The 14261-nt window shown below is 37.4% G+C and overlaps 1 protein-coding gene across 1 annotated transcript; it reads left to right on the top strand.

Moving 5' to 3' along the window:
• Nucleotides 1–5667: 5667 nt before the first annotated feature.
• On the top strand, nt 5668–12771 carry chst3a (carbohydrate (chondroitin 6) sulfotransferase 3a). The gene is made up of 4 exons (XM_028469173.1): nt 5668–5992; nt 9557–9723; nt 11268–11819; nt 11940–12771. The coding sequence occupies exons 2-4, from the start codon at nt 9614–9616 to the stop codon at nt 12634–12636; spliced, it is 1359 nt and encodes a 452-aa protein (XP_028324974.1). The 5' UTR covers nt 5668–5992; nt 9557–9613; the 3' UTR covers nt 12637–12771.
• Nucleotides 12772–14261: the final 1490 nt, after the last annotated feature.

Here is a 14261-nt window from a genome sequence, read left to right as displayed (position 1 = left end):
TACAGTAATAAAGATTTACCGAGGCACGTATGAAGAGTAAAACCTGAGCATTAAAATCATCTGTGCATGATAGAGATCATTAATCTTTGATAGCAGTCCAAATGGCTTTATGTTCATCTTCAAATACAGTAGCTAGCGAGTGTTTGAAAGTTGTAGTAGTAGATAATGCATAACCTGCAAAAGAGCACGTTCTGGTCACTGGAAAAGATCACCTGTTCGATGACATCTGGATGTTGGCTGTTGCCTTCAGGTTTAATTCTCATGGCAGTGGCAGATGGCAGGTCGGAAGATTAACCCACTGTACTTTAATCTCTTCTCATCTTGTAATGCACAGAGCATCTCTGTTGTGACAACGAGTCCATAAACACGAATGTAATATACAATTAGCGCACACAATGTTGAAACCAAAAGCACATGTAAGCAAGGCGCACATGTCGTGCAGCATTAAGAAGCTTTATAATCAAATGATTTTGATATGGTTTTTATCCTCTGTCATGGTCAACCTAACCCACGTCTGCTTGGTTCAAGCCATTAAATGTGTGTCAGTGCATTTATTGTGAAATTTAAATAAAACAAAACCTGTCAGTGAAGCATTTTTGTGTCAGTGTCTTTACAATCACCATGGGAGAAAATGGCAGGGATAAAAGCTCACTGCTCCACTGTAGTCATCTTTAATCCAGTGCTGCTGACCTCTTTGTTCCTGTTGGTGGTGGCAGTCCATCGGCTGCCCATGGCGAAATATTAGGCTGATGCTTAGTACATGACTGTGTGTGCATCCGCAGATCGGGATTACTGTCAATGCCCAGTATAGACACAACTGAACATGTATATAAACTGGCTTAGAGTAAATATTTCTTCATCTGCTGATAATCACTTGGACTTTAACAATTCAGTCTGAGCCACTTTATTTTTTACAAGGAAATAAAACGTTAACACGTGATATGAAAACAATATGTTGAAAATTGGTTTGCGGTAGCACGTAAAAAACAACTTTTTCACTTATGATACAATACAGATTTTGCCATCTTGCCCGATACTGATACAATATGATATCAGCACAAATCACTTACTTTTGGTACTTATTTTGTAGTGTGGAATGCTAAAAAAAAAAAAATCAAGCGATATTACTCAAAAAGAGAACAAGAGTCAACAACAATAGGTGTGAAAAACTGAACAATTTGTTATTAAACAATTGGTTACATAAATGTTAACTTCAAACATAATATTCTGCAATAATAAATGAGAAGACCCTGAAAAACAATCCAATAAAAACCATATGCATTATATCGATTATATCGGAGATTTTAGATGCAAGCCAATAAAATCTAATACTGTTTTTTTTTTTTTTCCCTGTCCCTGTGAAAAGACTCATCTTTCATTCTGATGTTTACCCGTTTTAACGCTCAAGGGCATTCTATTAAGACACTGCATTTCATTTACACAGGCATGGTGCTATCTACTTGGAAACCAGATACGGCTCTTAATATAGAGCCGCAATTACTGTTTATATATCCAGCAGCACCTGCAATTGAAACAAAGGGCTTAATCTTGCACAACCATAAATTAGTTCTTATTTTTGTATATTTGTGTAAGAGCAATTAAATAGTCTAATTTCTTTCAGGTTCTCTTTTAAAACCAGGTTGTTTTAACACTGAACTCGAGCCTATCCCAACTGACTGCAGTAACATGCACATTAACATCTAAAGTTTCAGTTCAGAGATTAAAATGACTGAACAAAAGAATGAATTCAAAACTCAAATGAGTATGAAAAGATGTTGAAATGTCAACAAATATTAAGATTTTTGTTACTCTTTTTTTATGAGATCCTTTCCCTAGAATAAATAAACGACAGCAGTGTGTCTTTTTTTCTAGAAAATGGTCGTCGGCAGCTTTTGGGTCGCCTGTGTATGAAGTGGAATTAGTTGGACGTTACTGGCTGTTTTGTGAAAACTGATGTTGACATCAGAATTACTTTGGCTTCAGTCCTGTACATGGCTTAAAAATGTAAGTGTCCTTTAAAATGTCAAGGATGTAGACTTCCAAATATCAGCTCGCCGCTAACATACAGAGAACATTTTGGATTAAAATAGCCAACAACAACAACGATAGTAGATTTTTAGGAAAAATACAAAAACAAAAAATACTATAAATAATATGGACAACAAGAATCACTGGATGCCTTTTCAAGGAGTACCTGGATAACTGCAGACAGCCTGTTGTCAAGATGTTCAATTCAGTTTTGCCATTTTGGATTATTATTGATAATCTGCGCAGTGTAGTTTGCCAAGGGCAGAGGTCTGCTTTTAGCCCTGGTCCACTGTGAAACTAGGTCACTCCTTTAATCTCTCTCTGCAGAGTATGAGGGGCATTTTTAGACTTTTATTTTCATAAAGTCCACTGCTCACTTAGGTTGTCCAAACCCCGTCCTTGAGGGCCACAATCCAGAAGGTTTTAGATGTCTCCCTGTTCAAAAACTTCTGAATCTATTGAAGTATCACCAAGCAGGTCTGCAAAGAGCCTGATAACAAGCCTTTCAGTGTGTTTGGTCAGGGACACATCTCATCTAAAACATGAAGGATCGGTGGCCCCCGAGCAACAGGTTTGGACTCCCCTCAGATCCATGAATCATGAGACGTGACGGGCTGCTTCTGCGTTAATCATCACTCAGTGAAATGGTTACAAACAGCTGTCCAACGTGAAGCTGGTGTGATACAATAATAAAATGCTTCAACCCCAGTAGGATTCCATTATGACCTTCAGTCACTGAAAATGATTTATCATTGAAAATACAACAAAAACCAAACCAAACCATGCACGCATATTCTCAAGTAACTTACACACATGAAAATAAAAATTGAAAAAAGTCCTCAAGATTGTGTATGTGGTTAAATACTCGGAGCGTTAATGCATTACGCATTTCATCTTCTTTTGAAAATGATCAAAAATGTCAATATTCTCTTTTGTGAAAAGAATGAAAAAAAACGCTTCCTCGGCTGTCTTATTCTTCTTATTATATTTTTCATTTCACATATTTTTGAAGAAACAACTTTATTTATGTCTTTGATATATATGTTGTATATACTTATGTTTAGAACATTAAAACAAATTAATTAACTAATTAATCAATTAGATAATAAAAAGGATGATGTATGTACAGTATATTGATGCTTTTTGCTAGTTGATATGTTTGTTACACATACTGCCTACCTACAATCAGACTACTCTCTTTTATACAATACAGGGACTGTAATATGCTTTACACTGCTGTCACCTAGTGGTGAAATGGTGGAGGTGGGATATAAATTAGGGGAAAATTATATCTAAAAAATATTCAATATTTTTGTCAGAAGACTAGAACTTAAACAAAATATCAAAAATTGCTGTCTAAACAATCACTGGTTTCACGATTATGGAAGGAAATCTATTGGATCTGACAGTCCTATATGCAGGAAACTAAACACGTTGATGGAGAAACAGATACAACAAAGCCAGACCAGGCTGCAAAAATAAATTAAAGGGGGGGCATTACATTTTTTTGGGGGGGGGCATTACTTTTCCATCTTAATTGTATTTGCTTCAGGCCAAACAGCATTGTGGACACTATTACAGTGGTGAGAAATCATTCTTCTCTCCTTCACGGTTTGTTACAGCAGGTAAGGAGCAGACGAAAGCAAAACGTTACCTTTCTGTGTGTCACTACTCCATGTATTTTTCTGTAATGCATGTTTTTTGGAGTCATGTGTATTTATGTATCTTTTTGTGCATTTTTTGTATAATTATTGTTTTTTGTTGCCATTGTAGTGTGATCCTGGAGTCATTTTGTGTATTTTTGTATCTTTTTTGGAGTAGTTTTGTGCATTTCTGTTGTCATTTTGTGTATTTTTTTGTATAAATATTTTGTTTCGTGTATTGAGTCATTTTCATATTTTTGTTGAAGTTTGGTGTATTTTACTGTAATATATGTTTTTTGGAGTCATTTTGTGTGTTTTTGTATATTTATATACATTTCTGTTGTCGGTTTTGTGTACATTTTGTATAAATATTGTTTTGTTTTACTCATTTAGTATATTTTATTGTAAATGCTGTGTGTGTGTGTGTGTGTGTGTGTGTGTGTGTGTGTGTGTGTGTGTGTGTGTGTATCTCCTCCATGGGTTATCTCTCACACACGCACGTCATGCACATAATCCGTCACAGGTTGTTGAGAGATTAAAAAAGAGACCCGGAAGTAGGGGTTTTGCAACACCAAAGTCGCAACTCTCTCTCTAAATGGCTCTGTGTGCGTTCAGCATGTACATCCAGGCACTCTCACACGCACGCCTATCAGCCGTGTGTGGGTGTGTGTTTACAGTACAGCTGCTAGTATCTTAACACATCGAATTATAAGAAGAAACACTCACCATTTCACAGAACAAACGTTAAAAAAGCAGATAGTTTGTAATAAGGTGGCTAATGGCCGTCGGCACAGCCACCGCCCACAGTGATGGAGACGGAGGAGGAAGTGAAGTCCGTGACCCGCGATTTAAAGGAACTTTGGAATCACTGGAATAATTTTAAATAACTATGAAATATTAACTTAAATCACTTTTAGCAGTACAAAAACGTTTTTAATATTGACCTTTTTTAAACCCAAACAAACTGCGACACAGTGACGTCATGAACCCAAAACCGGAAGTAGCAAAATGAATGTTTTGCAACACCAAATCACTCTAAATGACAACATTAAATACATGGGGTTTTACAATGTTTAATTTAGTTCAAAAAAAAAAAAAAAAAAAAAGATATTCACACTGAATATTACCAGCAACTCACAAAAAAACAACAAAAACACACAAAAATATATGGAATAATAAAAAGAACAGACATCAGAATATACAAAATGACACCAAAAACATACACACTACCAGCAACACACAAAACGGCAACAATAGAAAAATACACAAAATCAGTACAAAATACTCAAAAATAACAGAAAAACATACACAATGACATAAACAACCAAAACACACACACACACACACACACACACAAAAAATGTTAATAATACTATCAACAAAAAAACGACAACAAAAGCACACAAAAGAAGAGAAAAAATATACTGGATAATAAAAAGAACAGACAAACAACAACAAAACGACACCAAAAACACAAAATGGTGATCAGTCTTGGTCCCACATCAGGAGGGAGATGACGGTAAATGATAAAAACTATAGAAATAATTCTAATCAGGGATGTTTCATTTGCAAAGCACTGTAAGATAAATAAATAGATAAAGAAAGTGTCTATTTGTACAGTTGCCATACGGACAACTCCCAGTGCTATTGATACCCATCACGTGACCTAAACTGACCAAACAGTTTAGCTGCGTACGGATAGAATGTACGTATATTGATTCGGATAAAAAGGGCTCTAGGTGTGGGCTGAAAAAGCAATGGAGTGAGATGAGAGGAGGGTCCGACCATGAACAGGGGCTTCTCTGTAGCGTTCAGATCACGTGACTGAACCCACACAGGATGTCCCGCGAATGAGGAGCGTGGTTGTTCTCACACACACACACACACACACACACGCGCGCACACACACACACACACACACACACACACACACACACACACACACACACACACACACACACACACACACACACACACACACACACACACACACGGATCCACAGCACATGGTGAAAGTTAGAGGAAAGTTTACAGCTGCTGATGTTCAGAGACAAACATTTGAGGGATAATTAAACAGGGTTTTCGTCTCTGGAGCTTTTTGTCTGACTATAGTCACTGGGTCAGTGATAGATTTGTGTCAATAATGTGTCCGTTCGGGGCGCTCTTTCTCACCGCTGATCCACGGTGAGTCCTCACCGCGTCCACGGATACAATGAAGCGACGCGTCCGAGACGATGCAGCAGCAGCAGGATGCAGGATGCTCCCATCACACGATCTCTATCACAGAACCAGGGACGAGCACGCTGGGAGACCCACTGAAGGTTGGAACATCTCACTGTTTGGCTTTTTTCACGAGGAGCGAAGAGAACACGACACGCACGCACTCACGCAACATCACCGGCACGCGATCAGCTGGTCCACGTTCACGAGCCCCGTGCTTAAAACATGATAAATGTGAAATACCTGAATAATACCACTGTCCAAGCTTCGGTGCGTCTTGTGTGCGTGTTTTTCTATCATGTTGTATAGGTTTAATCGACCCTCGGACAGATATGGGGGGCAGGGTGGGCTGCTGCTGCTACTGCTGTCCACTTGTATGATCATATTCATTCAGAATCACACCCCTGACAATAAACACACGGTTATGTTTTAAAGTAAGTGAACGCCACACATCTATATCTTTTTAAGTTAAAGAGACATTTCTATTACGCAGAAATATTCATTAGTCTTGGTGTTCTGGTTCAATGGCTGGTGAAATGAAATGAATGGCTAGTGCATTGAATGGTGCCCCATCCCCCCTCCCCCCCCCAAAAAAAAAAAAAATGTGTCTGCTCACTATTAAATGAGAAACACAACACGCACTAAATCCGCACTTCCCTATATTTACCTCTATAACTGCTAATTGTTACACGTGCACATGTGGAGTGAGAGCAATGCTCCAGATGAGATTTCATCCTTCAATATCTCCACGAGAAGCTTCTTGAAGGCAGCCATTAATGTAATTTGTAGTGAGATGATAAACAGAGTGATGTGATGTTTCTGCCTGAGCAAATAGTCAGATTTGCCAAACGCTCCAGTGAGTCTTGCATATGTATAAATGCTCTTGTTTAAGGGCTTCAGCCTGACAGTTTGAAGGCTGTGGTGTATTAAGCTCAGATAATTAGCTGATATTTACTCCCAGAGCCCACAGTCACAGCAATGCTAATCCAAACTGGTATATTTAACTTAAAGGGTGCTACTAGGTGGAAATGAGTGCTTTTGTATGAGAATAAATTGTATTACCTCAGTTTTAGCTAGTGGAAAAATAATCTGTTTTACAATCTGTGTTCAAGTATAATCCACTGCAATTTGTCAGGAAAAAGTCTTTCATACCACTTGACCTCCAAGACAGTATTGTAATCGCATACAACATTTGTATATCATCCAAAATAAGGTAAAAATGTTGGCTACACCAAATCACAAATTGGATATCCTTGGCACAATCACTTCAAATGAAATTTCTTATCACAATTTTATCACCACGCGGACGGGTTTCTTCAACCAGCACGGAGAGAGCCTGTTTCATCTGTTTGAGCCTTTGTGGCACATGGAGCGCTTGTTGGCCTCAGTTGCAGAGGTGAGCCATGGGACCGTACTGGCTTCATCTCTAACAAAATTGTACCTGCAACACTTTTCTGTGAAAATTAACATTTAAACATAGTTTTTTTAACACAATAACTTGTCAAGTGCAGCTGTATTTAATTCTACTAAGGCACTGACTACATCTGTCATCTGTAAGAATGGGATGATATATTGTGGGACAAGATATTGCAATATTTAAATGTCACAAGATATGTCGTCAGTGGTACAAGTTAGGGATGTAACGATTAATCGTAAGGCAGTTAAAAATCGATTCATAGGTATCACAGTTGATATCGATTTTCTGAAAATTGAATCGCAGTACTTTTTTTAAACCGCATGTATTTATCTTTCTCTTGTCCAAATGCCGAGGCGGCGGGCGGAATCTGCTACTACTTTCTTTCTGGCCGCCTTCTACTCTTAAATATGTTCATAAATGATTCCTTACCCTTTTAGCACCGAAAGAATATCTGTAATATTATGTGAATATCTGTAAAAGTCACGTTTTTCTATAAGCTCTGTCTGCTAGCACGTAGCATCTCTTCTTCACTGCACAGCAGTGGCAACCGACCACTGGGTTACCAACGCCCTCTGCTGGTCCAAACAAATATCTGACGTAAATACAGGGCAATGACTGTTTTTTTTTTTTTTTTAAAGTCCAATTAAGGCACAAAATACATTTTCAGTTGCACTTTTAAAAAGAAAAAGAACTATTATGCAGTTTTGCATTGTTTACTATAGAACCAGAATTTAAATTAATGGGCTTCTTCTTCATTTGTATTATTCCTTTATTTATTTCATTCAAGATTTATTTTTAGTTAAATTGCATTGTTTTGAATAGTTTATGAAGGGACTGTTTTGACAATGAAAAATAAAAGGAAAATAGTACAGTATTTTTGTCTACAGTCCCAATTTGTAAAATAACTCATGAGAGAATCATATCGTGAACCCAGTATTGTGAATCAAATCGTATCGGGAGTTGAGTGAATCGTTACATCCCTAGTACAAGTGGTATCAGAATATTTTAAAGTTCGTCCTGAGCTAGCTTATCTTTTCAATTATAGGAGACATAGTATAAGTCCAAAAGTCTCAATTGCTGCCAGAAAATGTAGACAAGCTAATATTGCTGAAAAAATCGCTCCAAATAGGTGCTATGAAATTTTGATTAAAAAAAAAATCACGATTTATAAAAAAAAAAAACATGACTGACACTGATGTTATTACCAATAATTTATGAAGCCCTGGGGCCAAATAATAAGTAGTTGACCATTCAAATGAACCTTTCTGCATTCTTTACTAAATGTTGTTCTGAATATGAGTAGAAATGGGAGTGAAATACAACACTTTCAAATCATACAGTGGTTAGTTGCAATGCTTGTAACCAACAGGTTGAGACTTGTGTTTCTTTCTTTTCTCATAAAGTATCTACTCATGATAACTTATGAAACCACAAAGTTAGGACTTGTTTTGGCTTGAGTAGGAAGTGACTTGATTCAATGAGGGCAGGTCCTGAGAGAGAGCATGGTAAACAGGTGACTCAGTGCTGAGCAGCTTGACTATGGAGGGTCATTTGTGTTTTTATTATTCAATAAAATAAAATAAAAAGTTGCACCAATCAAAAAACACTTTTTAAATCAAATGAAGTGTTCAAATGCACCCAATGACACCCTTAAAAATTGCATTTGAACACTTCATTTCTTTTATTGAAACAGGTTTTTTTTTATAACTGAAATAATGTATTATTTGATTGAAAACACTTTTTTTGATTGAAGTGATCTTTTTTGTATTTGGGCCGTATTAGGGGACATTTGTGTCTATATTATTCAATCACAAAAAATATTGCTCCGATTAAAAAATATATATTTTCAATCAAAATTAACTTGACTTCAATTAAAAAAAAAAATACCTTTTCAATCTTATAAGAAAGTGTTTGAATGCAAACAAATATTTGAAACCCAAAAGGTTGTGTTTGAACACTTTTTTCTTTGATTGAAGCAACTTTTTTTTGATCGAATAATAAAAACACAAATCTATCTCCGTACAACGCCAGTTATGAAGTTGCCTTAAGTTTCTGCCTAAGTGTTGCGGTCACTGAGGTTTGCAAATCCCCAGACTCATCCATTTTTTAAGTTCCTAAATCATGTTAAACCCCTCCTTTAATGGTTATCAATACTTTTTTCTGTTTTGCATGCTTTCACACAGAAACACAGGTTTCAGGATTATCAGGAATAACATTTAGAACTGTATGTGTACTTCTAAATTTGCAGAATGAAGGCTCGGCCTTTCTATGAGAGGCAGTGACCAACAGACAGACCCGACTCTGAATGTCAAATGAAAGTAAGCAGCGCTCAAGAATGAAGACCAAGTATGCAGTCGTCTTCATCTGCATTGTGGCAATCGTCATCATTGAAAAGGAAAGCAACATCCTCTCAAGGTAAGGTCTGTGCATGCAACACAATTTCACATTTTCTGCGTCTGAAAAAAACAAAAAGTTAATTGTTTGAAGACTGGAAGTTGCCAGTTTCAAAATAAGAGCACATTTGGGAATAGCCCCAAAATATGAATGTAGTGTGTGAGTGAGTAATGGTCGGAGGGGCCGATGGCGCACTTCCATCAGTCTGCCCCAGGGCAGCTGTGGCTACTACAGTAGCTTACCACCACTAAGTGTGGAGTGAAAGAATAATCCCTTAATTCTGTAAAGTGACTTTGAGTGTCCAAAAAAGCACTATATAAAATTGATGCATTATTATTATTATTATTATTATTATTATTATTATTATTATTAATAATAAAATATGACTTCACCCAGGCTAAAATATATTTGAAACCTTACTCTGACGTGATTTTTGATATGACAAAACAGGTTTGTCATCAGCAGACATCTGTGCACTCATATCACATCAAATGGGTGGAAGAAGTTTTTCTGCTATCATGTCCTCTTCTCTGGGAAACACTCTTTCATTGTTTTGAAAAATGCCGTTCTGACCCGTCATCACTTGTGTTACACAGACATCAGTGCCAAATGTATTTCTAAAAGGAAAATCTAATTTAACCACTATTTTTTTGTTTTTCAATGTCGCTATCTGAACGCAAAAATCCAATGACCAAAACATACACGCATCAAAGCTGTTGGAGAGCTTTTAAAACAAAACATAGAGATCTAACCTCATGACACAGTACAGCCTATAGGGTTCAATAGGAACTCTGGATTTCAAGTCGCACTCCATTCTTTTTTAGGAAGGAAAATAGATTGACCCTAATAATATAATGTGTTAAAGGTTTGATTCTCCTACCTATGTCTTTGAGAACATGTGTCAAACTCAAGGCCCAGGGGCCAAATCTGGCCCTTCGAAAGATCCAATTCAGTTCACTGGAGAAATTTTAAAATGACAGAGACAACAAGAATCATAGTGTAAATTAATTTCAACATTTACAGGGGCTCACAGTCTCCCTGCTTCTTATATCGCATGATTGCAGCCATTTTTAATGTTACACAGTCGAAAAAACTGAAAATTGTTGCAAAATCCTTAAATTTTCCTCAAATGATGACATAATATTTCCCTTAATTAAATATAAATTGGTCACAAAATCGAGGAAATTTAAAGTGAAGATCCTGTTGGGACTAATATCTATCACTTATTGTTTGGATATTGATTTTGTCGGTTTCTTACACATTTTGTATTTTATGAATATGTAGAAGTGCAAACAAGGGCACAATAATGTTGAAATGTCTCGTTTTTCAGCATAACATTTATGGCCCACTTGAGATCAAACTGCTCCAAATTTGGCCCCAGAACTAAAATGAGTTTGACACTCATCTTTGCGTCAATGGGTAAACAATTCATTTGATGTGCCTAAATAAATATGAATTAAAGGTGCAAAGCTTTCTGACTTATAGGCAAATTTTTCATTTTTTTCAGCTAACATATAAAATATGAGATTCCTGTTAATGCTTATGCTTGATTATTGTCTCCTCAGGGTCTCTAAACAACTCATCCAGAGACAGCGTGCACAGCAGACTCCAAAGAAAACACTGGAATACAGCAACACGACTCAAAAAGGCTCCCTGATGGTGCTCAAATCGTTGCTCTCCAAACTCTATGATACAAAAGGAAATTATTCTAATTACTCAGAGGACATAGAAGAGGAAGAACTCGAGGATGTAGAAACAAAGAGCAACAGCAGTGCTCGTAAGCATGTACTGCTCATGGCCACCACCCGGACCGGCTCCTCGTTTGTTGGTGAATTTTTCAACCAGCACGGAGAGAGCCTGTTTTATCTGTTTGAGCCTTTGTGGCACGTGGAAGGCATGTTGACCTCAGCTGCAGAGGTGAGCAATGGAACCGTACTGGCCGGAATCTACCGGGATGTTCTCCGTGGGCTCTTCCTCTGCGACTTCTCTCCACTCGAGAAGTTTATCTCTCCTCCACCGCAGGACCACGTCACCCCAGCTCTTTTTCGAAGAGAATCAAGCTTATCACTATGTGAAGAACCTGTCTGCAGTCCTGTGATCAAACATGTTATAGAGAGGTATTATGTTTTCAGTTTATATTTAATAACTTACGTCAGATTCCCCCCCCCCATCATCATCATCTAGTTTCAACACGGAGAGTGCTTCAACTGATATTTTTTCATGTGGTTTTTCTGCAGGTATCACTGTAAGATTCGTCGTTGTGGGCCCTTGAATCTCACACTGGCGTCCAAATCCTGCCTTTCCAAGCAATACCATGCAATTAAAAGCGTTCGTGTGCGTCATCTAGAAACACTGCAGCCTCTGGTAGAAGACCCACGCCTGGATATTAGAGTCATTCAGCTTGTCCGAGATCCACGGGCCATTTTAGCATCACGCATGGTGGCTTTCTCTTCCAAATACCAAATGTGGAAAACCTGGGCTCAGGATGGCCAGGTGCCTGAAGATGACGAGGAGTTAAAAAAACTCAAAGGAAACTGTGATCACATTAGGATGTCTGCAGAGGTGGGACTGAGCAAACCCGGCTGGCTGAGGAGGCGTTACATGTTGGTGCGTTATGAGGACATTGCACGCTATCCAATGCAGAAGGCAGAAGAGATGTACAAGTTCACAGGGATACCTTTTAGTTCCCAAGCTCGGGAGTGGATTCTGAGGAACACTCAAACCACTCAGGAAGCCAATGACGTTTATTCCACACAAAAGAACTCATCGGAGCAGGCGGAGAAATGGAGATTCAGCATTCCTTTCACACTGGCTCAGGTAGTGCAGAGCGTGTGTGGGCCAACCATGAAGTTGTTTGGGTACAAATTTGTGAACGACGAAAAGACACTGATCAACAAGTCGATCAGTCTGCTTGAGGACAAACTTTTTTTTTAAATAAAGAAGTCACATTTGACTTGTGAATTCGCTGCTGATATGAAGAAGCCATTGATTCACCATAAAAACCTTAGAGAAACAATGCAAAGAATGACAATTCTTCACTGTGGCTGCAACATTTCCAACATATAACGTTCGACTCACCAATAATGTGCCTCATTGTAACAATGAAACAACTATATCAGAAGAGTAGTTATTACATTTTATGTTCACCAAACCTTCAGCTATGGTGTTATTTCAAAATTTTATCTCAAATTCATAGAGAAATGAAGTTTAATGGTATGAGGTTAAGAAGATTGTATTGATAGTTTGATCTTTCAGGGACAAATTATAGCAAAATGTATTTTGTGTATTTAGTCTAATGTGTCATGAATTGGGCTTTAGACAGAAATAATTAGTAAAATGTGAACAGACTAGGCCAGTGTAAAATTAGAGCTGATGTTGCGTGATGAGTGAAAGGGGAAAGACAGATTATAATGATCTCTAAAGCAGGTTTTTGTTTTAAAATTTATGTTGATGAGACTTCAGATTATACATTTGAAAATGGATTTTAAAAGCTACCTGTACGTATGATATTGATTAGCTGGTATTAAATGAAAATCAACTATAAAAGAGATACTTATTACCTCAGCTGTATCTTTAGCTGTTTTATTTGCTCAATCTTTGAGCATACCGCTTTGCTTCTGATTGCAAGCAGCTTCATTCAAAGCTGTTTTTTGGTTTCTGTTGCCAAGATGTTTTTAATAAAAACTCAAAGCTATGAAAATATTTGAAATATTAAACCCACTGTTAAAGATTCTAGTCGTGAGTTTGGTGACTACTAATATATGCACGTATGCGGACTGCGGCTTTATGTGAAACCCAGATGGTCTTGCATTAGCTGCCACTCTCCTTTGCTAAATAAAGGTAACCTCTGTGACTCCAGTTCAATGGCATCATTGTGCACACTTTGGCTAAGGGCCTTCTGAAACGACCCCGGGGGTCATGGAAATGGATATGCAGTAGAGACTCGTATAGTGGTGGCTTATAAGACCTTCACTCTGACAACATAAATATGAATGCCTGTTAAACGCAGTGAGTACTACAGTCACCACAGAGCTATTTAGGTCTACAGGAAGACAAATACAGCAAAGGAAAAAAAACCTTAAATATGAGCAAAAAAGTGACGATAGTGGGCACAATAATGATACAAATTTTTTTGGAAAGGAAAAAAGACCAAAAAAAATTACAGTTGGACAAATAACAACTCCGGGCTCGACCTTTTCAACTCAACTGAAATATAAAGAATATTGTGTGTGTTGTAGATACTCAACAATGCAAATTTTGTCATGTCTCAAACAATAAAGGATACATAGGTTTTACTGTAAGTCTGATGTTGATAGGTGCTTTCTTGCATCAGTTCCATGTTTTCTCAATGATTAAAAATGTTTTCAGAGCCATAACTGGTAGAGTAACAGCCTTAATGCTTTACAATCTGTTTTACAGGTTAAGCTGTAAATCTCTTGATCGCTTTACATCTAAGTTATACAATTACATGGTAGGGTGGGACGATACAATACGATATATGATAATGAGCATATGATAGAAAGTTTAGAACTTTTGAAAAAGAAAAAAGAGAACAAAAA

This window comes from Gouania willdenowi, chromosome 15 (assembly GCF_900634775.1).
Source record: "Gouania willdenowi chromosome 15, fGouWil2.1, whole genome shotgun sequence".
In the NCBI taxonomy this organism is placed as follows: domain Eukaryota; kingdom Metazoa; phylum Chordata; class Actinopteri; order Blenniiformes; family Gobiesocidae; genus Gouania; species Gouania willdenowi.
The sequence above is the reverse complement of the archived record's forward strand: the minus strand, read 5'-3'. Positions and strand labels throughout refer to the sequence as shown.

Coding starts and splice junctions, on each gene's coding strand:
- chst3a (XM_028469173.1), top strand. CDS start 9,614: ATGTCAAATGAAAGTAAGCAGCGCTCAAGAATGAAGACCAAGTATGCA. Junction 9,724..11,267: donor GAAAGCAACATCCTCTCAAG/GTAAGGTCTGTG, acceptor TTGTCTCCTCAG/GGTCTCTAAACAACTCATCC. Junction 11,820..11,939: donor ATCAAACATGTTATAGAGAG/GTATTATGTTTT, acceptor GTTTTTCTGCAG/GTATCACTGTAAGATTCGTC.